The sequence below is a fragment of the Podarcis filfolensis genome (assembly GCF_964270895.1).
Source record: "Podarcis filfolensis genome assembly, chromosome: 14".
Classification (NCBI taxonomy): Eukaryota; Metazoa; Chordata; class Lepidosauria; order Squamata; family Lacertidae; genus Podarcis; species Podarcis filfolensis.
Genome location: NC_139616.1, coordinates 40,068,983 through 40,093,587, shown reverse-complemented (window position 1 = coordinate 40,093,587; position 24,605 = coordinate 40,068,983). Strand labels below are relative to the sequence as shown.

General features: G+C 42.0%; 1 protein-coding gene across 2 annotated transcripts; it reads left to right on the top strand.

Annotated features, from left to right (window-relative positions):
* Positions 1–1,608: 1,608 nt before the first annotated feature.
* On the top strand, positions 1,609–22,940 carry GET4 (guided entry of tail-anchored proteins factor 4). 2 transcript variants are annotated; one of them, XM_083585354.1, is made up of 9 exons: positions 1,609–1,865; positions 10,242–10,320; positions 11,110–11,191; positions 12,315–12,464; positions 17,614–17,752; positions 18,566–18,706; positions 18,794–18,869; positions 21,144–21,216; positions 21,614–22,940. In XM_083585354.1, the coding sequence occupies exons 1-9, from the start codon at positions 1,714–1,716 to the stop codon at positions 21,700–21,702; spliced, it is 981 nt and encodes a 326-aa protein (XP_083441480.1). In that variant the 5' UTR covers positions 1,609–1,713; the 3' UTR covers positions 21,703–22,940. The 2 variants fall into 2 exon arrangements, with proteins under 2 accessions (XP_083441480.1, XP_083441481.1); XM_083585355.1 differs by lacking the exon at positions 1,609–1,865 and adding an exon at positions 2,203–2,237.
* The last annotated feature ends 1,665 nt before the right edge of the window (positions 22,941–24,605 follow it).

Sequence of the window (24,605 nt, the reverse complement as noted above, 5' to 3'; positions counted from 1 at the left end):
ATAGGACAGGTGTGGTTTCTTCTGCCACATTTTTTTAAGAGTAATTTAGCCACATGTCTGTTTACAGAGAAACACCCAGTACCAATGTTGTTCGTTTCAATTGTGTTGGTAGTTTAACAGGTTCAGTTTCCATGGCCTGTCATTACTGATGAAGGTAGAAGTTTCCTGGGTACTTCCCAAATAAGAAGCAATGTCTTGTAAACCGGAAGCAGTTCTGGATGAATTGCGTGCAGCTCCATCTATTTTTTTTTATATAAAAAACCCAAAAAAACTGGCTCTTGATTGACATTGTCAATATAGAATGAATGCTGTGAGGTTTCCCACACATCCAACATGCACACCACCCACATTTTAGCTTTTACAAGATTCTCCTACATGCCTTTTCAGTGTCTAAAATATTTTAAATAATAAAGCCAATGGGTCAGAAACTGGAAGAGCATTGCTGCAGATGGGGAATAGGAAGGAGTTACCTTGCTGCTCTTTTCTGCTTAAAATAAGTTCTGGATTAATATTCTGTAGAGTGGTGTGTTAGATAGATAGGTAGAGCACAAGGGAGCTTCAGACAAATTTTATGTGTGAGGAGGGGTGGGGTGTTGTGCTGGCTACCTCTGTTGTCCAGAATATATTTTTGTTTAATTTGATCCACATAGCGCAAGTATCAAAATAAAACTTCATAAAACAAATGCATAAAAACGAAACCAAACCAAGGCTGGCATGGGATGTTACATTCACAAGAAAAAATGATACAGCTGGTTATCTCTATAATTGCAATAAGATAGAGACAATTGAAGAGTACTGCCATAGCAAACGAAAGAATGAGGTACAGAATACAGAAACCTAAGCCTAAACCTATAACAAGAAACCATCAGAGACACAAGGAGTACCAAGAAAAAAAAGGCTACTGTGTCAAGAAAAATGTTCAGCCAGTTAGATGTTACCTATCTTAGGGCTGTGGAAGAGAAAAGTGTAAATTTTCTTTTTTATGTATTCAATGAAATCCCAACAGACAAAAGAGGTGGTTCCTTTCCAAAAACGGGGATTAGGAAAATTCCTCACGTAATGCAATATTCCAAATATTATTTCACCATAACGTGGTGTTAAATTAAAAATGTTTTCCATCTTTGGGTAATCGGTCGGCGTGCAGAAAAAAAAGGCAATGTAACAAATCTTTTAATTTTTGTATCTTGATATTCTTTCCTTCAAAAAAAAAACAAAACCAATTTTGGCAAGAGTAAAATGTTTTCTTTTAGGATCTTATTTATGTCACCAGAAGCCTTCCGCCAAAATCGCTGCACCCCAGATCAGTCCCACCAAAGGTGGTAGTGGCTCCACTTTGATCCTCCAGGAATCCGAAGAAGCACTCGAGGGACATGTGAAAGAACTGAATCATAGAACTAGAAGGAACCACGAGGGTCATCTCGTCCAACCCCCTTTGCAAGCAAAGTCGTCATGGAGACGCCGCTGGAAACGCCCCCTGCGTCCTACACACCCTCCCTCCTCATCTGAGGCTCGCGCCGAGCCACGTCAGACGTCACACTCTCGGAGACGCCGGGGGCGGGGCTCGTTTGCGTGCGCGTGTCCCTCGGCGGCCGCCACCCTCCCCATTGTTGACTAGGCGGAGCCGACGGAAGCCGGCAAGGCCGCCGCGCATGCGCCGCGCTGCGTGAGGCAACTCCGGCCGTCTTGTGTGGCGTTTCTCCCCGCCCCGCAGTCATGGCGGCGGAGCAAGAGGCCTTGAAGGGCGGCAGCGCCGTCAGCGGCCGGAACCGGGGCGGCGTCCAACGCGTCGAGGGCAAACTCCGCGCCAGCGTGGAGAAAGGGGACTATTACGAGGCACACCAGATGTACCGGACGCTGTTCTTCAGGTACGCCGGGGCGCCGCTCGCGCTTCGTTTCACACATAGCCCCCCCTCCCCCCCCTCGCGCCGCCGTGAATATACTCCTCGCTTCGCCCCGCCTCTTTCCAGACGCTTCTAATTGCGCACCAGTAGTCCTCCGCGCGCACGCCCCCGCCCTTTCCCCAATACGATTGGCTGAGCCTCTTGCCTTTCTCGATTCGCCGAAGCTCTATTGGTCGAGAAAAGGGGCGGGGTTCGCGGGAGGGAGGAGGGGGCTCTCGGTGTGTCTCCCCATCTATGCGAAACTCCGGATCAGAAGAGAGATGGAGGGAGAGTAAGGGGGGCAGAGTTAATGAGTGAGGCATTTAGAGTCGTCTCTATGTGTATACGTGCCGGTAGGTAGGTAGGTAGGTAGGTAGGTAGGTAGATGGATGGATGCTCCTATATATACACACACAAACCCCGCATATACGCATACCTACAGAACAGATGTTAAAGCTTGCTATATACAGACACACACACCATAGAAACAGAGAGTTGTAGAGTTGGAAGGGGTCCCCAGGGTCCATCTAGTCCAGCCCCCTGCAATGCAGGAATCACAGCTAAAGCATCCATGACAGGTGGCCATCCAACCTCTGCTTAGAAGCCTCCAAGGAAGGAGAGTCCACGATCTCTCTAGGGAGAACGTTCCACTAGTGAACTGCTCTCACTGTCTCCTGCACGCAAGCAGAGACCCACAAAACAAAGACACATACTTACAAAACAGACATGTTAAAGGCTTAAAGCAAACAGCTTTGCTATCCACCCTCTGCTGCCCTGATGCAATGTGGTTCATGTCAGAGCAGCTGAAAAGGGCGGAAGCCAGCTCATCTTGCTTTATGAGTTTTAATATATGTGTTAAATTACTGCAATGGAAATATGGCTGTAGTGCTTTAATTGCAGCCTTCCAAGATCCAGTGCAAACTGGTCAGAAGTGCTGTTCAATGCATTTAAAATTGCCCTGTGTAATATATTCAGTGAGAGAGTGATTAATAGGTTTATTGTGCCAATGCTTTCATGTGTAAGTTGGTGCCCACTTTGTCAGATGCATGGTTATCCTTAGTTGGCAGATATATTTTGGCATGCTTTGGGGGGTGAGGCGGCAAGGACAGTAAACAATAGGTTGAAAAGACCATGGAATGCAAGAGTTATACATTGGGTGACGTTTCTGTTCAAAGCTGAAATGTAGACCTGGTAAGCGCAGTAAGCATTTGCAGTACCAGTAACTGGAAATAGCAGTCTTTCTAGCATTTTCTTCTGTTGTAGCAAAGTGATGTAGCTACTTCTCTTTAATCTTGCTTAGTACAACACTCTCTGTCAGCCAGTGATTTTAATTAGCAGTAGGTTATTAAGGAACTATTGCTGCTTCATTCATCACTTAATGAGTGGAATCTATTCCACAGAATTTTGGGACAGCCACCAACTTGGGTAGCTCTGACAAGGCTTAAACAAATTCATAGGAAGTAGTTGCTCTCAGTCACTAATCTTGACTGCTAAATAGAGCTTCCATTTTTCAGAAGCAGTCGACCACTGAGAACTATGTGGGGAGAGCACAAAGTGTGCTGCTCACACATTGCTGAACTAGATAGACTTCTTTGATCTAGCAAGGCATTGGTTATTTTACAACCACCTTTTATATCCAGCAAGTGGATAGGCATCTTAGTGATATTTGAGAAGGGAAAGCTATGTTTATTTTAAGATTCAGAAATGCCTTGTTTCATAAGCTATTGTAGGCTGGATCTTGCTTCATCAGATGTATCTGACCAAGCTGGCTTCAGCTTGTCAAAATATATGACACAATGTAACTGTTACACTGGGAGCCTTCAAAGTATACTTACTTTGTATACTTTGTATACCTATTTCATCATCATCATCATCATTTAATTGTATGCCTCCTTTCCATAGTTAAAACCATAGTCAAGGCAGCTTACCAACATGAAAAGATTTAAAAAATTACAAACATAACAGAAGGATACATAAACCACAACAGATAAATAAAATACATTGAAAAATACACAACCGTAATTGAAGACTTTCCACATAAATCATTATAAGATCTAAGAAGAAAGATACAAAAAATTATTATCAATAACAGCAACGAAAACCCCTAAACAATACCGCAACCCAGGAATCTGTTGAGCAACCTCAGCTTTGGTAGCTGGAGTTAGTCAGGACCCCAACCTCCCAGACCAGGTGGAAAAGACTAGCAATGCAGGGTGCAGAGAGGTAAGTCACTTGGTATTGGCTGGAAATAAATGGTATTGGTTTTTCACGACACTTGGTTCTCACTATAAGCATGATTATAGGGTTTTTTTCTTTTCAATTGAACTCATAGCTGTCGTTTCCCTTTTTTAAAGGGAAATTCCCTTATTCTGAATAGGATTCCTCGCAAGAAAAGGGAAAAGTTGACAGCTATGGTTGAACGACTTAACCTCTTCACCTTTAGAACTTGCAGCAGATGGCAGCATATTTAAACAAAGCCAGCAAGTAAAGAAGCACAGTTAAAATAAGGCATTCTGTACAGGAGAAATCCTTTTACCTGTACAGAAAGTCTTGGAACAAATTCATTGTAGTGTGTATGACAGGATAGCTAAAGTATTAATGAGTAAGTATAATCTTTTGATTAGTTATCTTTAACGTGCAGCCAGTATCCCAGTCAACCTGAAGTACTGGGATAATGGAGAGGATATTTGGGATTATAAGCAGATGCATTTGAGGTCAGGGTGTAAAACAGGTTAAGGTGGAAGCATTTACATCCAAGTTCCATTACTTCAGACAAGAGGTATAGAGTAGAAGAAACCTTGTTCATTATCAGGAGTGGGAGAAGGAATTCAATTTGTGGCCATAGTGGAAATTGTTATTGCTGCCTTGAGTCTTGCAGCTAGAAGAGGGAAAATATTTTAATGTGTGAGCTGAGTCAAGCACTGTCATAGATCAAATATTTCCCCAGAGGTCTGGTTGTAATTGCAGTAGTTTGAGGCAATGGTAAATGCATTGATGGGTAGAAAAATGGCAAAGGTCTCATTGACTCAAGCTAACTGAGTTGGTATTTTGTACTTTCAGGTTGGAGTTGATAATTGCACCTCAGTTTCCCTCTTTACCTTCCTCTTGTCTCATTTCCTTACCCATTTGATACAAATCCTTATATAGTATAGATCAGAGAAATTGAAGTATTTGAATATAAGGCATAGCTTGCATTGGGAAAATATTTCTATGACACTTGGAAATATATTCAAGGTATCTTGGGAACATGGGCCTTAATGCTTCCATTACAATCACAAATCACCAGCTATTGCAGAAATTATCTTACTTGTCTGCAAAAAGCCAGTTGTGAGCATTATCCGTGGGAGTTGTATAGTCCAGAACGTCTGGAGCACCCCACATTGTCTATCCCTGAGTTAAATCCCCACAAACAACCCATGAGAGGTTTGATTGAGAGAGTAGCTGGCCCAAGGCTGCCTAGTGAACATCATGGTTGAACAGGGGTTTGTACTATCTGCTAGTTCCTTTCTCTGAGGTTACAGCTTCCGGAGAGGTTGGTTGTGCTACTCGGTTGTAGCAAAAACATTGGACTGTTGTAGAACCTTAAATATTAACTACAGTATTTTAATATTTAAGCGGGTGGCGCTGTGGTCTAAACCACTGAGCCTAGGGCTTGCCGATTGGAAGGTAGGTGGTTCAAATCCCTGTGACAGGGTGAGCTCCCATTGCTCGGTCCCAGCTCTTGCCAACCTAGCAGTTCGAAAGCACGTCATAGTGCAAGTAGATAAATAAGTACCGCTCCAGTGGGAAGGTAAACTGTGTTTCTGTGCGCTGCTCTGGTTTCGCCAGAAGCAGCTTGGTCGTGCTGGCCACATGACCCGGAAAAACTGTCTGTGGACAAACGTCGGCTCCCTCGGCCAGTAAAGCGAGATGAGCGCCGCAACCCCAGAGTTGTCCGCGGCTGGACTTAACTGTCAGGGGTCCTTTACCTTTTTATTTTATTATGGTGCAAGCTTTTACTTCTCTCAGGTTAGGGTTGATAATTGCATGTCTCAGCTTTTGTCTTTTTCTTCCTCAGGCCCATTTCTCTTACCCTGCAAATACAAAGCTTTTTGCAGATCTGAGAAATTGGGACACTTGATCAAGTCATTTCTGAAACATAGATCCATGCTGCAGTACATTAAGTCAACTGAACCTCTCATTTGAAATGGAAAATAAAATGAGGTTGGATTCCTTTAAAGGTTGATATATCATTTGTCACTGAGAGCAGCTTGTGGAAATATGGGGATATATAACATGATTTTTATAAAAAAATGAAAACTGAAGCCTGGGTGTAAAGAGATTTTCAGCAAACAAGTTGCAATAACATTTAAAATTGTTTGTTAGCTGCTTTATAGGGGGAAAAAGTATCAAAGTGATTTAATGAGATAAAATAAAAGAGTTAAATACAGTCAATTAAAAGCCAAGATTATTGAAACCAATGTACAATACAACATTCCTAAAATGTTCACCCCACATTAGAATGAGGACAAGTCCTATTCCTCCCCACATGCACAAGATGACACCACACTAGAGGCTAGCTTAACAACTAAAGGCCTGAGTAAAGGTTTTCTCTGATGAAGGCTATAGGGGTCAGTGTTGGTTCATGTGGGGAAAGGTGGTCTTTCTGGTATTGGGGTCCTCGGCAGTTTGAATTGAGCATGGAAATTAATTGGTAGCTACTGCATTTGGGCCAATTTCTATGTAATCTCAGACCTTCTGGTCTCAGACGGCAATCTGACTGCTGAATTCTGCATTACCTGTAGTTTCCAAACTGTATTCAGAGGTAGCCTAACTGTCTTCTAGCCAGAGCATAGACAACTGATGCTAGGCATAGCCTTCCATTTTCTGATCAAGATTGAGATACACACACAAAAATTTATTTGGCACACAAGTCTTTTTATTTGGATCAAGGCAACTGAACGAGCTTGTTAAAAGTACTTAGTTCACTTTTAAATTCCATTTATAGACAAGCAGTACAAGAAACCTCTCAGATGTCCTTTGTAAAGTGGCCTGAAGTGGCAGGTTTTAGATGCTTTAGATGGCATTGAGTTCACAGTTTGAATTCTGTTGAAAGCCAGCAGTGTTGGGGGGGGGGAGGCTCAAGAGTGCTTGAAAGATCACAAAAGAAGCTCATGTCCCAGATGTTGTGTAAGGGTATCTTTTTAAGTTGCCCAAACCCTAGTGAAAACTACTGCAGAGGAAATGGCAATTGTACATATTGTAGAATCATAGAATCATAGAATTCTAATGAAAACCCTAGTGAAAACTACTGCAGAGGAAATGGCAATTGTACATATTGTAAGGACGTCATATAATCATCTATGAACTGTTAAGAGTTTGAAATTAATCTTGTTTTTTGTTTTGTTTTCTGTACCTCCTCACCCCTATCACTGCATATTTACCTAAATTGTTGGATTTGTTAGATTATAAACATCTGAACGTTAGGTTTCAAGGATGTCCTTGAGTTTGTGCCGACGATAAAATGATAGAAAGTAGATCTCATTGTGACAAGTGTGGAAATATGTTGATGTGGTACCTGCTCTCTTTGTACCACTGTGGTCTGGGGTGCTTTCAGGTGCTGCATAGCAAACTTGTGGGTGGTATCTTCTCCAAACTGCATGGTTGCAAAGTTAATTACAGTTCTGCTATATTATTTATAATTCCAGAAAACCTGAGAGATGTAGGCTTTTCCGTCTATAGTTCATCCATTTGTTTTATGTTGTGTCATTTCTGTAAGCATAACTGATGAAACAAAAAGTCTGGGAGCTATTAATTGGAGCATAACATCAGCTTGATGTTCTTAGTTATGCCGATATTCCAGAGCAGTGGAAAATAATTGTCTGGACTCTTAGTAAAACAGTCAAGGTTATGATTAAGCCATGATCAGAGCTGTGATACTGGGCGCTGCACAAATTCGGTGCCAAGAAAAATGGGATTTGGTGACCTCTGCAAGGTAAGCATATTAAACAAATCTGTTTCCATTTTTGCATAATACTGTCGGATAATTATGGAAGGAATCAAGGAGCCTTTTTCTGGTTTTGTGATTTCATTAAGTATTGCCCATTTCCTGGCCTATTTTCACATATAGCTGTACCATTTAGAATCCTATGTTTTTGCAAAAGAAAAAAAGAAAGAGAAAATTTGATGCACTCAGGAGAACTGTATCTGATTCGGACTGAACCAAAACTAGAGTAGAACTGCAAATCAATTTAGCCCTTGTGAATTGCATCCCCAATCTTGGCAATAAATCAGGGGCTGCAAAACAGAGTAAATATCACCCTCTCTGTTTTGTCTTTTTGATGTCAGGATTGGCTATATGGTGCCCTGGTGTTATAATTCTGATTGCATGTTCCTTAATTGGCTAGTTCAGAGATCAGCAGGAATAATGTGGTTTTAAAATGGCTTTAAAAAACAACAGTGTGGCTGAGCAATTGCAGAGAGCGGCAGTGAGAAAAAGTGCATAACACAAACACAACCCTAGGATATTTTGGAGAATGTTTGGGGTTGCCAAAATTCACTTTTTTTGCACTGAAAATACCCATAATTTTTGTCTGCCCCCTAGCAAACTATGTGCTTCATCTGGGAAACTGCCCTTTTCTATGGTAGCTTCATTATGTTCTTGTGCTTAGAAGCAGTTGTTTCATATAGAGCTATGCTTGTTTGGTTTCTCACAGATACTTTGAAAAAGTGACCATGAATCCTAAAGTTCCTATGAGCAAAAACCCCTTTTCTGTATCTCTGCCTTATCCTAGTATGTAGAAAGGGGCAAAATCACTTTGAATGGGGGCAGTTGAGAAGCTCTTTGAAATGGGGAATCTCATATAATCAGCAAAGCAGAATTGTGTGCTGGAAGAAGATGGTGGCTTTTGGAAGGAAACTGTCTTTCTGTAGGCATTAGGTAACGATTTTGCAGGCTATAAGGAGTTGGGGTGAATCTCTACACTGAATGAAAAGGTTCTGAAATAAGGTACTTCCTAGAATGTATGGAATAGCTTGAGCTAATATGGTATATGATTTTGATCTTTGAGGGCGGGAGCATTGGTACTGAAGCTTTCCTAGGGTGCAGCAATTTCGAAGATAGACAGATGTGGGCACTGTAAACACCTGCAGTCTGCATGCTTCAGCTGCTCTGTGTGGTGCTAATCATTTGCTATTTCCATCCCATCCATGATGCCGGTGTTAGTGAGCATAGGATCTGTTTGGTCATGCAGCCCATATGACAAGGGCTACTACACAGTGAACATGTGCCCCCCCCCAAAAAAAGTGTCTGCATTTTGAGGTTGCCTGCTATGCCATCTTCCTGAAATTCTGGTTTGGCATGCAAGTATCAAACCCACGTTGCCATCTGGTCACACTTTTACTGCCTGTCCAAATTTACTGAGGCTGTCTATTTCAGCTGCTGTTAACTGCTGCTTTGCCATATGCCACACCCTGCTTGGGGATTTTAGATGGGAAAGCAGCAGCCTGAAGGACCCCTTCATTGTAAATGCAGTGCACATAACACTGGTGTCTAGAAATCAGCAGGGGCTTGGCAAATTCAGGAAAGCTGGAACCAGTGGCAGGGTGTGGTGGGTTTTGAAAGTGCAAGGAAAAGGCAACAGGGGATTGTGGGGGCCACTCGGTCAGGATTAGAGATAGCCGCCTCCATCCTCCTGCAGACATTGACCTGCAGAAGAAGAGAGCAGGTTCTATTTCCTCGGAGGCTAATACTGACAAGCCATGGCTGGAGGGGGCTTTCTGCACTGTGGAGAGAAAATAAATGAGATATTTCTTTTTAAGGCTTGGTGCTGCTGCCAAAGACAGCTGGGTGGCAGCTCAGTGGGAAAATAGTTCTTAAATAATGCTGTCTTATTCATGTGGTGAATCTTCATTTACATACTAGGTGTTGTTTGGCTTTTTGTTTCGATTTTTGCAGTCTTCTCTCTGTCGGTTTTCTTGTCTTCTCGGTTGGTGGGCAGGAGGAGCATCTCTCCTCGCTAGGAATATATGGATGCGCAATGGGATGCCAAGAACACTGTGTGCAGCAGTCTGGTTTTTTGGAGGGTTGAGTGGGGTGGGAGTTTGCTTTCTTCTTTGAGAACAAGGAATGCTCATATGCATACATTCTCTCATTAGGTGGGTACCTGTGTAAATTGGCCCCCTAAGATTGAGGGGCAATTCAAAATACATTTCTCGTGAACACCTTCCATGAGTTTTTGTTTGTTCCTGCAGTCTGCTGCATCTCATGATTTAAAAGATAAAAATCCATTCAGTACAAAGCATTTTCAAACATATGCTAGCTTGCCTCTTTCTGCTGTATTCTGAATACCTTTCACTCTTTTTCTCTCTCTCCATGTGCAGGTACATGTCACAAGGCAAACATGTGGAAGCTAGAGAACTCATGTATTCCGGGGCCCTCTTGTTCTTCAGTCACAATCAAGTAAGACCCATTCAAAATGGTGTAAATGTAATAAATATTGAACACTGAAAGATAGCGGTGGGAATGCCCTGATAAATGCTGGGTTGTGGCCAACTGCAGCAGTTTTAAAGCAGCCTAACAATCTGCTACTTATGCGCTTACCTGGTGCATGAGCAGTTACTCTGGGAAAGCACTGAGGTGGCAAATGCATCTGCTGTGCTTATGTCTCTCTCTTAGCGGCCCTTTGAAGTTAGGAAAGAGAGAGGATCATTATTGCCCAAACAATAAGTATTTTAATATATAGCACAGGGCAACTCTGAAACAACTGCTCAGATTGCCCCTCTTTCCTTTCTCCCTCCCCCCCCCCCCAATCTTTGAAGGCTGGAAGAGAGTGTCTGATGCAACAGTGTGCACAGCCTCAGCTCTTCCACTTCTCCTACTGCCTTAGAGAGAAACCTTTTAAGTTTAGAAAAATGGGGAGCTGCCTGGCTTCATGGTTGCATTGTTGAATGAGTGGTAGCAGCAGCCTATGTAAGACATAAGCACACCCTAAATAATTGATTCTTAGACTATTGCAAAAGCTCTCTACAAATAGAATATAAAAATAGCAGCCTTCACCAGCATATTTGTGCTGGTTTGAATAAAACTGTTCAGAAATCTCGGGGAAATTAGTCCAAGCAACATTAATGACACAATCCAAGTGGGGGGGGGTTTATATATAATTTGTGACATATACACCCCCCACCCTGCCCTCTTAATGTTGATGGTTTACTTCAATCTATTCAGTATTGTTTCTTCTGTATCTTCTAGCAAAACAGCGCTGCTGATTTGTCCATGCTAGTTCTAGAGACGCTAGAGAAATCGGATGCAAAAGTTACAGATGAGCTATTAGGTAAGAGCTTCTTCAGTTTTTGTTTCATAGTTGGGCACCTAGAGTTCTGAGGTGTAAGCAGTAGCGTCAAGTGCTTTGATTCCCTTTTTTTTTGTTTTGGTCCTCTGTCACCCTGAGTTGGGAGAACTTAAGAATTGTCTTCCTGGACCAGAACAGTTCTGATCTAGTCCATCACTATTTCCATCAGTGGCCAGCCAGGTGGCTCTGACAACTTACAAACTGTGTGTGAAGGTGATAGCTATCCTTCGCTTTTTGTTATTTTGCCTCACTTACCTGAGAGATGCTGCTTCTGAACACCAAACGTGAGCTATCATGGCTAGAAGCCTCTGCTAGACCTATCGTCGACTGATGCCAAGTTACTGAAAAATAAACTATTATAATGAACTGACCATGGTTCTGAGTAAACTAGAGTTGTTTGTAGGTGGAGCGTGATCTTTGGCACTATCCTCTCCCCAACACAGGCACAACCTGTAATGTCTGCACAATAATTGACCTCTCTGCCGTTTTGATGGACAGCCACTTCTCCAGTCTGCTTGGCGATGCGCTCACTGCTTGCGGGTCGACCTTTTTGCCCTTTACTTATCAGACTGCCTGATTCGGTAAGCATGCAGTTGATATAGCTCTTCACACAAGCTGCCCGTCTGGAAATCCTTTGGAGAGTCTTTTCCACGTTGACCACTGATCCAGGGGTTTGTGGACAGAATGAAGGCCGGGAGAGAAAGAGTTTTGTAGCTTGCCAACCTGGCAACTTACCTGGTGTCCTGCAACCCAACTCCATCTTCAGGCTTTGGTCCTTGACAGCATCCTCTGATGGAAGATAGACTTTTCTTCACCTGCCTGAAATTATGGTAGATTCAGAACATCTGTGTTAAGCCATTCAACAAGGGAACTTGCCCCCTGACATGCCATCACGTATTAGGAAAGGGTGTGGCTCCTTGCACTGCAGCGGAGAGGTCAATTAGGTGTTCCTTGCTGATTTCTATCTAAAGAAACTCACGCTTTAAAGACGTTTTAACTGCTTATATTCTGGCAATTTTACAAGACCTTTGTGTTTAAACAAAAAGGATGCAGTTGTCGTTAAAAGAATGTTCAGCTAAGTGTTGCTTGTTGTGGTTCCTTCTAGAGAACCTGGCCAAAGTGTTCAGCCTGATGGATCCAAATTCACCTGAAAGAGTGGCCTTTGTTTCCAGGGCGCTGAAATGGTCTAGTGGCGGATCAGGAAAACTTGGGCATCCAAAATTACACCAGTTGCTAGCCATCACGCTGTGGAAAGGTAGGAACAATTAATGTAAGTGGCCATTAAGTTGGTTGGCTGCTTGCTCTTCAAAAGATCCAGATACTGGCTTTGTTTGCATGTAATGTTCTACCATGAATATGCTGAACCCAGTCAATTTATTCCTCCCTGCTCATGCCAGGAAGAAACAAACCATGATCCACGGCTTAGCTTTACATACAAGTTCAGGGTAATCATTTGTTTTGCTCCCAACGCACCACAATCTGTAGTGGGCGAAACAGACCACAGTACCTGGTTTGGACATAATGTCAGACCAGGGATTGTGGTTTGCTTCTGCTGTGCTCTAATGAGACAAACAGGAAAGGCAAGTTCATGAACTGTGATTTACTGTGACTGGTGTACCAGGCCACTGTGGCCTAGATCTAAAAAGAGTTCTATGCCCTAAAGGGGACTTTGAAGAGCAGCTCCCATACTGCACTTCCAATCACTTCTGAAACTGAGAGGGATCTCCAGAGTGATCTGGGCTATCGAATTGAGGGTGGGTCTATATGTCCCAACCGGCACATGCAAACTGGTGGGAATACTTAAAATAGCTCTCTCTCGAGAGCATAGCTTGCATCTTTTAAATGTCTTGTTTTACTCTGCTCAGCCTTGAAGCCTATCAGACCGGAGAGAAAGATCTTGGCTTGTAAAATACTAAACCTGGTCTGGCCCGATTGCTTGAGATTATGGCAACTTGGATTAGTGTGTGTTCAGTGTCTGCTTTATTTTTAAATCTGGGATGAACACAACAGAGATAAATTAGAAACTTGGCAGCATGTCTCTAGATTTTTTTAGGCCTCTGATCCCTCATATCCATACAGTATTGACACCTGCTCAATAGACTTATTTTAACATGAATGTATTTCAGTATCTTACTACATTGTAGTACATATGTTATAAAATACAGCATATATTCTTTTTTAAAGAATATTCAGCTTTAGGAACGTAGGAGGCTGCCTTATATACTGAGTCAGGCCATTGGTCCAGCTAGCTCAGTATTGTCTACACTGACTAGCAGCAGTTGTCCTGGATTTCAGGCAGGGGATATTCCCAGTCCTCCCTTAAACTGCCAGGGATGGATCCTGGGACCTTCTGCATACAAAGCAGATGTCCTTTCGTTGAGCTGCAGCCCTTCACCAAAGTTTGTTCATATTCTATGCTGCTGTCTCCACCCTCCACACAAATTCATGCTGCGTTTCAAGGAAATTCATAATTCTTTTTTACTCGGTTCATAGTTTGTCGCTAACAAAATTTTATCAGCCACTGTTTGACCTGTTAGAAATATGAAGCAAGTGGGGAGAAGGGGGCAGGTGGGTAGAGTGGAGCATGTAGAGGGAGGGCGGATAAGGGATCTTGCATATTTCTGACCTCTGATAACCCTCCGAAATGACTCTCAGGCTTTCTGTGCATTCATATGGACTAGAAACTTTAAAAACAAAGTAGAACATTATGCCAATTAAATGAAAATAGGGTAGCACCTTACTGTGTTTTGTGAAAGATTACAGAGCTGTGTGGCATCACTTAACCTCATAGTTTACTTTAGATAAAGCTACCAGGCTGGCGGCACAAAGATTTTCCACACCTATTCAACACCTTTCTACATGTACTAGAGAAGATCTGGCTCAAATCCAATCTAATCCGTGCTTTAGCACTCTAGTTAAAATTTCCTATACTTATAAAAATAGATCAATACCTGGCTCATCACCTTACACTGCAGTTTATTGTAATGAGAAACTGACAGATAAACAAGTATTAGGGAATTTTAAAGTATTAGAGGACTATGGTCTAATTTGAGATTGCAAATATGTTGAAAAATGTATTAACACAGAGTTGCTGATACTGGCAACTCTCGCCTCCCATTATTTTTAGTCTCTACAAATAAGTTAGGTAGTGACCTCCATAAGTGCTAAGCATAACTCATTGAGTGACTGCACTAACTAACTAACTATCAAAGACACTATAGGTCAGCTATGTAAAATCTCAGCAAATTTAGATACTATTAGTCATCCCTTCCTAGGTAGATGGGAAGGTGAGGTTAATGACAATATTCCACATACAGCATGGAAATGGAAATAAAATCCACATTTCACACTCCGTTTGAATCTTTTTTTTTCTTTATAAATTATTCTTCAGAAGATATTTAACTTCATGAAAACTAAGCAGAATATACAAAAACACAACAGATAAATGTTGGAGATGTAACTGGTATCATGCCCATTTTTAAACTATATTTTGGGCTTGCCCTCAAATTAGAAATTTGGTTCTGATAATAAGCAAAATGGAAAATAACACCAGTTAAGAGACGTCTGTTGATCTCTTAATCATTCATCTAGGCTACCTGAAAGACATAATAGTTAATACATTTACTGACGGTGGCCAAATTGTCAACTCGAGAAAGGTCAACCCAACATCCTTTGAAAAATGCCTTTTAAGAATCTGGGATGTAGCCTATATGGTTAAATTTATTGATTTCATAAGAAAAAGAAAGGGAAGACATGAGAATGACAAGAGAGTGGCATTTGTTAATTCATTAACAAAGACCATTAGGCATGCTCGATTAAAAACATACTTAGCTAGGAACAATCTAATTAATCACTTTCCTTTTTTTAGGTTTTTTAATTTCCTTCTTAATGATACCTGGAAAATTCAGAAGAATTATTTTAAAATGATTTATTCATCTATTAATTTTAGGAAATCTAAAATAGCGAACTAATTATTAACTTATAATTGAGAGATAGGTATTTTATTTTCACCAGTCACTGGCCTTTGCAGTCAGAGTATAAAATGCAAAAAACTAAGCAGGGAAAATTATCAGACCAAATAAAAGCACCAGCCATTGCAATTTGTATACAAAATATGAACACAAGAATGATGCTAAGCAGATAAAACCACCAAAATCAATTAGAATTTTAAAATCATACAATTCTAAAAACTAGGGCATTCTTGTGGTCCTTATTTTGATGGTGGTTGCTAATAATTTTAAAGTGTCTGCTTTCACCAGCCTGTTATGATCTGCAAGGAATAAACTTTCTTAAATAAATAAAATTTTACTAGTTTTCAACAATGTATAGGCAGAACAAGATGTTTTCCCCATTTTTACCCTCCTCCCCTGGAACAGAAGATTAATGTATAAGATTTTGCCATAAATCCACATGCGTGGTCGGAGTATTTTATGAAGGATTGCCAAACTTCAATAAAATAATCCACATCATACATATTGTTCAAGGCATATACCTTCTTCTTAAGTTTTTATCCGAATAAAATGTATGCCCTATCTCCATTGTGTGATACGCAGATATTCAAGTCCTTTCTAATTCTGCACAATTAGTAATTGTGCCGCCACCAGAAGAAAAGTAGTAAGTTCGTTATATAATGAAGCAAGTTGCCCTTCCTTAAGCATTGTTAATTGACCCAAACTTTCATTACCCAATACTTTCTGATTGTTACTTATTTCAGCAAATACTGATTCCAAGAATGGTTGTACTAGTTCATATGTCCTCCACATGGAATGTGGAATGTTCTACCAGTTGCCCAGCATGTAGGTGAAGATGTATGTCTTAAGAGAGTCATATGCCACTTGTCAATGAACTTAAAGGAGTTTTCTCTTACACATGTTGATACCGATTTTAAAGGGCTTTTTGCCCATTGGTTGTTCTAGTCAGCTTCTTCAATTTCAGTGCCTAAGTCTGTTTCCCAAAGTTGTTTGGTGGCTGAACATTGCCCAACAGCAAGATCATTGAGTATATAATGTTTTTTTAGAATGCTCAGCCACATTTAAAACTATTTTTTCCAAAAGTCTCAATGGTGCTTGGGAATTAACTTCTGGATTTGAAATAAATTTGTTGACCTCACCCAAACTTTCCATAATTTATTCTGCTCCAAGAATGTTATCATTTTCGTAGAGGTTACCTGGTCTGTATAAGCCCTTTTCTTTCCATTTTACATCAAATAGGTTTCCTTCAGGTGAGTAAAAGTGCAATGTGGATGGGATTAGTGATGATATAGGTGGGGCTAATTTGGAGACCCAAGACTGACAGATTTCCTGCTTTTGCAAATGGGTTTTGCAATTATTCATTTCTGGAATAATTTTATTATGGATTTTAAAATGTATGCTTGGGATTCTGTGTTGCATAGCTTTATCGAATTCCATTTGCACCCATGCCTTTCCTTTTATGTTGTGCATCATGCCAAAGGCATTTTGTATGTGGGCAGCATCGTGGTATCTTTGCAGATTTGGTAGGCCCCTGCCCCTTCCCTCTGAGATTTTTTAAACAACGCCGTTAAGCACAATCTGGGTCTTTTGCTGTTGTATGCAAAGTTCACAATCATTTTTTGCCATTTCTTAAGAGTATAAGTACATATGGGCAAAGTTTGGAACAGAAATAAAATCGTTGGCAATATCATAATCTTGGCTGATGCTACCCTCCCCATCCACAACATGAATGTCTTGGACCACGTTTTAAGGGGGACCCCCCTTTTTTATACTCTTCACCATTGACAGAAAGTTGGCTCTGTACTATAGGATTTTGTGATATTAATTTCCAGGTATTTAATATGATGTGGGCAAAGTTTAAAGCCTGTTTTGATTTGTAACCTTATTTGCAATTCTGAGGGGACGTTCAAACATAGCAGCTCTGAATTAGTTTTATTGATGGTCAGTCTGGCTATTTTAACAAATGCTTCAGTTTCCCTGATGACCTCCAACAGGTTTGTCTCTGGGTCCAAGACCATCAGGGCAATGTCATCAACAACAAAAACAGCTGAAATCTGCATCTATTTCTCAAGATACCTTTTATTTTATTATTGTTCTGAATGTGCAAGGAAGTAACTTACCACTGCATTATTGTCTTATCAATGTCTTGCAACATTTTAAAAATATAGAATATTTTGCATCACAATATTGAATTAAAAAATAATAAACCTCACTCATATCTTGGGATTCCAACCTTCATGTTGCATGCTATAATGTACTTTCTTTATTAGCTTGTTCAAATCTTGCAGTATTCTCGAAAAGTAAAACGGCTTCCATCTTGCCAATATAAACTGAGACAGTTATATACATATATCTCACACACACACACACATACACACACACACACGGAGAGAGAGAGCGCAAACTGATTTTCTTTTTCAACTTCTTTTCCAGAGCAAAACTATTGTGAATCTCGGTATCACTTCTTGCACTCCACAGATGGTGAAGGATGTGCAAACATGTTGGTAGAATATTCCTCATCCAGGGGTTATCGCAGCGAAGTGGACATGTTTGTCGCTCAGGCAGTGTTACAGTATGTGTTTTGATCTTAATTTGTTTACACGCTTGTGTGGTTTTTGAGATAACTTTTCTTAGCCATAAGGGAAGGAGGGGTTATTGGTTTGTTGTTGGTTTTCTTTTGTTTTGTATATGGTGTTCTCATTTTGTCTTTTTATGTTGTGAACCGCCCTGTGATCTTTAGATGAAGGGCAGGATACAAATGTGAGCCATTAAATAAATAAAGGAACAGAAAGGTGTACAAGCTCTGTGACACAGACTAATCTTGGCCCGCCAAGGGGTCCAAATTGGCCCACAAAGCCATTTCCCCAGAAACACACCCACTTGTCCCATCAGCTGACATCACTGGGTGACGCCCACAGATGTGCAAGGTTCGATCCTGCTTGCTGCTGCTTAACCAACACATTCCCCAGCAGGGACAGAGCAGGACTGTGAACCCTGTGCTCATGGGCAAACCCATGAGGTAGGTCAGTTTTATTACCCTCTGTATCTCTTGAGATGAGAGAATAGTGAGAATGTAGCTGAGGTGGACTTTAAACCACAAGCACCCAGTCTTGTCCTCCAAGCGACAGCATTCTACCACCAATGCAAGACTCCGCTCTCGACCTTAATTTCCCTTCTCTAATACATTAATAGCGGTGACGCCAGAGGTTACTGTGAAGGTGACCTGCTTAATATGCAAATTTTCAGGTATGCTCTAAGCACGAAACAATAAAGAGTGTTAAGCTCATTGAGCTCTTCTTGTCCTGGCACTGATATTGTACATAGCTCCTCTCTAAACCTTTTGACGTTATTCATAACTTCAAAAATTCTGTTTCCTTTTTTTCAGATTCCTGTGCTTGAAGAACAAAAGCAGTGCATTAGTGGTTTTTACGACCTATACACAGAAGCATCCTTCCATAGAAAGAGGACCTCCCTTTGTACAGCCATTGCTCAATTTCATTTGGTTTCTGCTGCTGGCAGTTGATGGGTATGGTTTTGTTTTAGCCGCAAAGCACAATGCTGTCTTTTTTTGCCCTTGTGCCTGGTTTTACATTCTCTGTTGCTTCTTTTTTAGAGGAAAACTAACAGTATTTACAGTATTGTGTGAACAGTATCAACCTTCATTGAAGAGGGATCCTATGTATAATGAAGTAAGTTAACTTTTAAATTGGTGGAATTTAATTCCTTTACGGTCACCTTTATAAACTTTCATTTTGCTTCTGTGCTTTTCAGTCTCATATGTGCCCCCCCAGAGCACTTCACAACACAATAAAGCAGCAACAGTGCAATTAAATTGGATTCAGAAACAACTTACCTTAGTTTATAAAAAAAACCAGCTGCATCATAAACTCTAGGAATCAGACAGCATAAAAGCACTTCGAAATAAAACCATGTTATCAATCTCACGAACCACCCTGAGATTTACAGATGATGGGTGGTATACAAATTTTATAAATCATCATCTTTTTGACGGCTTCAAGGCAAGGTGCTAAACAGTTCTCCCAAGGGAAACAGATTCAGGGCCTAGGCCCCACCGCTGAAAATGCCCTATTCTCCATATTTGCTGAGCGCAGTGCTCAACGCATCCTTGCCCAGCCTTGGATTCCCAGATGCTGTTGGTTAGCATGTACACTGCCTTAAGATGGATTGTTATAGGCAGTATATAAGTAGTTGTTCTAAATACAGTGGTACCTTGGGTTAAGAACTTAATTTGTTCTGGAGGTCTGTTCTTAACCTGAAACTGTTCTTAACCCGAGGTACCACTTTAGCTAATGGGCCTTCTGCTGCCGCTGCGGCACCACCGTGCGATTTCTGTTCTCATCCTGAAGTAAAGTTCTTAACCCGAGGTACTATTTCTGAGTTAGCGGAGTCTGTAACCTGAAGTCTCTGTAACCTGAGGTACCACTGTAAACCCATTAGTCCCAGCCAGCATGGCCAGTAGGTAACATCTGCAGGGCCACAGGTGGTTTTTATGATGGTGATGATTGCTATTTAGAGAGGCTACCTTAAAGGATAGCATGCAGATCAACCTTGCTTTCAGTGTCCTCTAAATCAGGGTTACAAAGCACTGTGTGTGTAGAGACTAATTCAGGAGGGGGGTGATACTTACATGGGACTTTCAAGTGTTCAAAGCACCTCACATATCACTAATACTGTAAAGTAGGCTGATATCAGTGGCAGACTTTGGGCTTTCAAATTTCAGTGGCACCCTGTGTGATACCAAAGCTCAGTTTCCTCCACCTCTTGCTTTCTGTTCTAAGTCATTGTTGTGGTGCCCATTGCGGGTGAATCAGTTGTGCTCCCCTAAATCTGCCTCTGCTGATATTACTACCCCCCAGATTGAAAATAGAGGTGCTGAAGCTGAGAGAACAGCAGTGTGCCTTGAAGTCATTTGGCAAGTTTATGGCTGCGCTGCATATATTTGCCATTGGCAGTTAAGCCTCACACCTGCAATGCTACACCCAAAAAGTAGTAATACAATCTGTGAGAGAGAGACTGGAGGGAATGGGGTCGGGGGAGGCAAACCAGGTGTAATTCTGTTGCTAGAAATTAATTTGTTTTCCCTGTGAAGGAATTATTGTGGTTCAGTCGGACATCAACCCATGGTTAAGGATCTTTATTAATAGTTTGGCAGGGTGTCAAAACTGATACACCATAGTTATGGCCATTAATTCTCCATTAGGGAATTGTCATAGACTAAGGAATGGACTTAATGGATCTGAGTGGTGGGGAAATGAGAATAGCTTTCCACAGTGGTTAATATGTAGTACATTTCGAGGGTTGAGCTATGGTTTGGATTCTAATCTACAGCTAATGCAAACCATGGTTTTGTGTGGTGTCTGAATTGAGACAGCAATAGCTACAATAACAACTACTACTAATCCAGAATGCAGCAGCTAGACTGCTGACTGGAAGTGGCTGCTGGGACCATATAACACCGGTCCTGAAAGACCTACATTGGCTCCCAATACATTTCTGAGCACAATTCAAAGTGTTAGCACAATTAAAGGTCAGCACCGACCTTTAAAGCCCTAAATGGCCTCAGCCCAATATACCTGAAGGAGTGTCTCCACCCCCATCGTTCAGCCCGGACACTGAGATCCAGCTCTGAGGGCCTTCTGGTGGTTCCCTCCCTGCAAGAAGTGAGGTTACAGGGAACCAGGCAGAGGGCCCTCTTGGTAGTGGCACCCGCCCTGTGGAACGCCCTCCCATCAGATGTCAAGGAAATAAACAACTATCTGACTTTTAGAAGACATCTGAAGGCAGCCCTATTTAGGGAAGTATTTAATGTTTGATGTTTTATCACATTTTTAATATTGTGTTGGGAGCTTCCCAGAGTGGCTGGGGAAACCCAGCCAGGTGGGCGGGATATAAATAATAAATTATTATTAATATAACATCCCCTCTTTCTTGTGCTTTTTTAGTATCTAGACAGAATAGGACAGCTCTTCTTTGGTGTTCCACCCAAACAAACATCATCCTATGGAGGACTATTAGGTGAGTTTAACACCATAGATAAACAAGCTAATCTAAATGAAAAGAGACTGCTGGATGCTCGTCACTCATTGTCATTTGAAGTACAGTAGCTTACAGGGCTTAGGGCTTACGTGTACTGACACCAGTTTTCCTACTTACAGTCTGCATTTTGGCAGAAAAATAGCACTGTGTCCCTCAATCTAGAAAGCTACCTGTCAGCTAATCCAATGTTCCCTGCTGCATGTTTGATACAACACTAGTGTCTCATCACCAGGTTACTCAACCCTGGCAGACAACCCAGTGACAGCTGTCATTTCAGCATATCTCTCAAACAGAATGTGGGAACTTGCCCTTCTACTGGGCACTCAAAAATGGCCACTTCTTGATACTTTCCCCTTGTCCTGTACTTCCATCCTAGGCAATCTTTTAAACAGCCTGATGGTAGCTGGGGAGGAGGATGACACGGAAGATGGACAGGAAGACAGCAGCCCCATTGAACTGGATTGAGACCTTCCAGAGCAGCTTGGAATCTGACCATGTGCTCACTGGGGGATAAAAGAAAGAAAAGACACTTTGAGAACGAGTCCTGCAGTCGTTTCTCAACAGGTCAAAGGGCTCCTCTGTTCTGTTTAAAAGAAGGTTGCTGAGATGTTCATAATGTTTTGGTCTATATTATTTATGTAAAAATGCAATGGGGTAGCCAAGAGAGCTGATTTGGTGTGATCATTAGTGGACCTCTGATAACGCTGGCTGGTGATGGACTGAGATGTAGCCTTCTCTGTGATTCCATGAGCAGTATTCCCTCTTTTCACAGTCACACTAAATAAAGCTGAAACACACATTTGTTGCTTTACATTTTTTAAAAAACTACACTTTTGTTTCAGTAAACTAATAAATTAAGCGCTTAACTGTCACCAAGGGACCCCGTAAAATGCAGAGTTGTAATTGCTGTAGCGGATGATCAGTAGACCCGGTGCCAAAAGCGTTTGAAGATGAGCCAAAGAAATCAAAACCCCAAGCAGAAATACCAAATTAATTTCCACTGTAGAAAACCCAGGATGATTTTGAATATAGCGTGTGGGCTGTGAACTGACCAAATCATCTTTAAGGTCTTGCTCCACTCTTAATATATGTGATTTAATGCGAGTGGATCACTTGAATACCGAAGGCTTAATCAAAGTAGACCCTCTCTGAGTCCAGTTAACACTGTATGTATATGTACTGTGGCTGAAATACTTTTCATTCCCCGAGAGACAGCATTCCCCCCCCCCTTGCACCCATTCAGTGATCTTGCTACAACCCAGCCAAAACACTGCATTTTGGCAGACGAAACAGAGCATGCAAATATTTGAAACAGGGTGATCCTTGGAGAAGGGGAAGCTGCAGACCTCTTGGTTCTTTCTTGTTCAATATTTATTTTTATGGGATGATTTATTGATTCATTTTAACACTTTATGTAAAAAAAGAAAAGAACAAAATTACAAGTAACTGCAAACCACGTTAGGCTTAATATAATTCTACATCTTGTCTCCATTAATGCACAACACCAGATGTTAGCGGTATGATTAAAAGATGAAATGGGGGAAACACTTTATTTTTTCACATTTAAAATTTTAAAAAGGCTTAGATTAATACAGTGATCATGCATGAGGGGGAATAATACGTTTTTATTTACTGTAAAAATAAAAATAAAAGGATGAATTTGTGTTAATTGTTGAGTATTAAATAAATACTTTATACTGGGATCTCTACTGCTCTTGGCTTTTGAACATGGTTGTGGATCAGCTGTTTTATAGGTCTCTGATGAGAGCTTTGAGCAATGATTTTGCAGGGTTTGCAGTTTCTGCAGTAGGCAAACTGGTTCTTCTGGCTTGAGAAATGCAGCTGCTCCAATCCTGGGTAGTCAGATACTTTCAGGTCCTTTCATTCAGTCCATCTAGAGGGTGTTTGCTTTTCATGCCTTTCTGCATCTGCATCTTCCATCTTTCTTGCAGGTTTAATATCTTTTGTAATCCTTTTTGGTATGCCACACACCCTTTGTTTCATGGTGTTATAAAACAAAATCAGTTTTCATACTTTACATCCCTTCTTTCCACAAAAATTGGCTCTTGTTCATTGCAAAGTGCTTTTCCAGTTCCTGGAGGCGAATTCCCAGAATACTATATTTGTTGCTGCTGTTGTTGTGAGCCTGCTCTAGGTAAGAACTAGTGAGATGTGGAAAGTTGGCAGCATCTATTACCCATCTGCAAATAGCTTTCATTGGAAACAAGGTGTATTGAGGAAGATTGCCTGCTCAGGCAGCACATAATATGAATTCTCAGGCAGGCAGCTTTGATACTGTTCCATGTAGAAAAGCGGAATCACGCCTGTCGGGCTCGGGAGCAGGAGCACAGGGGAGAGAGGAAATGGAGAGCGAAGGGGAAGAATCCGAGGGCAGCATAGGGGAGTATGACAGTGACCCGAGAGATTCCATGAGCTTCTCCAGTGAATCAGAAGATTCCCAGAAGGGGGCGCCGATGGTCAGGGCAAGGGGGGTCCCAGGGGGGACGCACCAGAAACAAGGAGCCAGCGGGGACCCCCAAAGCAGCAGCGGGGGATCAGGACCAGTTTCCCCACCAGAGCGTAGTGGGGGGGAAGAGTCACATGTGTCAGGACCAGCTTCTCCTCCAGCGGGGAGAGAAGATGAGTCAGGGCTGACCACGCCTCCATCGGAGAGTGGGGGAACGGAGGGGAGGTCAGTTGCAGCTAGCCTCCCCGAAGGGGGAAGCAGTGACAGCAGCAGTGAAATGGTCAGGAGGAAAGTTGCCGGCTGGGCGCGCGTGCCAAGTTCAAATGTACAGGCGCGAGGGACAGCAGGAGACGCGGATTGGGAACCAGCTCCTAAAGCCCGCCGGAGGGAGGGGGAAGACTCAGGGGAATCAGCGTCAGAAGAGTCTAGAAAGGGCGAGACCCCGACGGACAGGCGGAACCAGAGGAGGAAAGAGCAGAGGAAGAGGTGGAGCAAGGCTAGAGTCTTAAACTGGTGTCTGGGGGGAGGACATTCAGACGGAGCTTCAGCGGTCTAGAGTTTGAGACGTAGAGCTGCACGCTGCGGCTGTGGAAGTGAAACTGAACTTCAATAAAGACTTTCGTACTTAACAACGAAGCGGCGTTGGTCCTTTGTGAGCTGGGATCTCGGGCAGCTCTGACAACGCCTAAAATTAAGAGTTGTCTAAATGAACCCTTAAGGGACGCGGGTGGTGCTGTGGCTTAAATCACAGAGCCTAGGACTTGCCAATCAGAAGGTCGGCGGTTCGAATCCCCATGACGGGGTGAGCTCCCGTTGCTCGGTCCCTATTCCTGCTAACCTAGCAGTTTGAAAGCACGTCAAAGTGCAAGTAGATAAATAGGTACTGCTCCGGCGGGAAGGT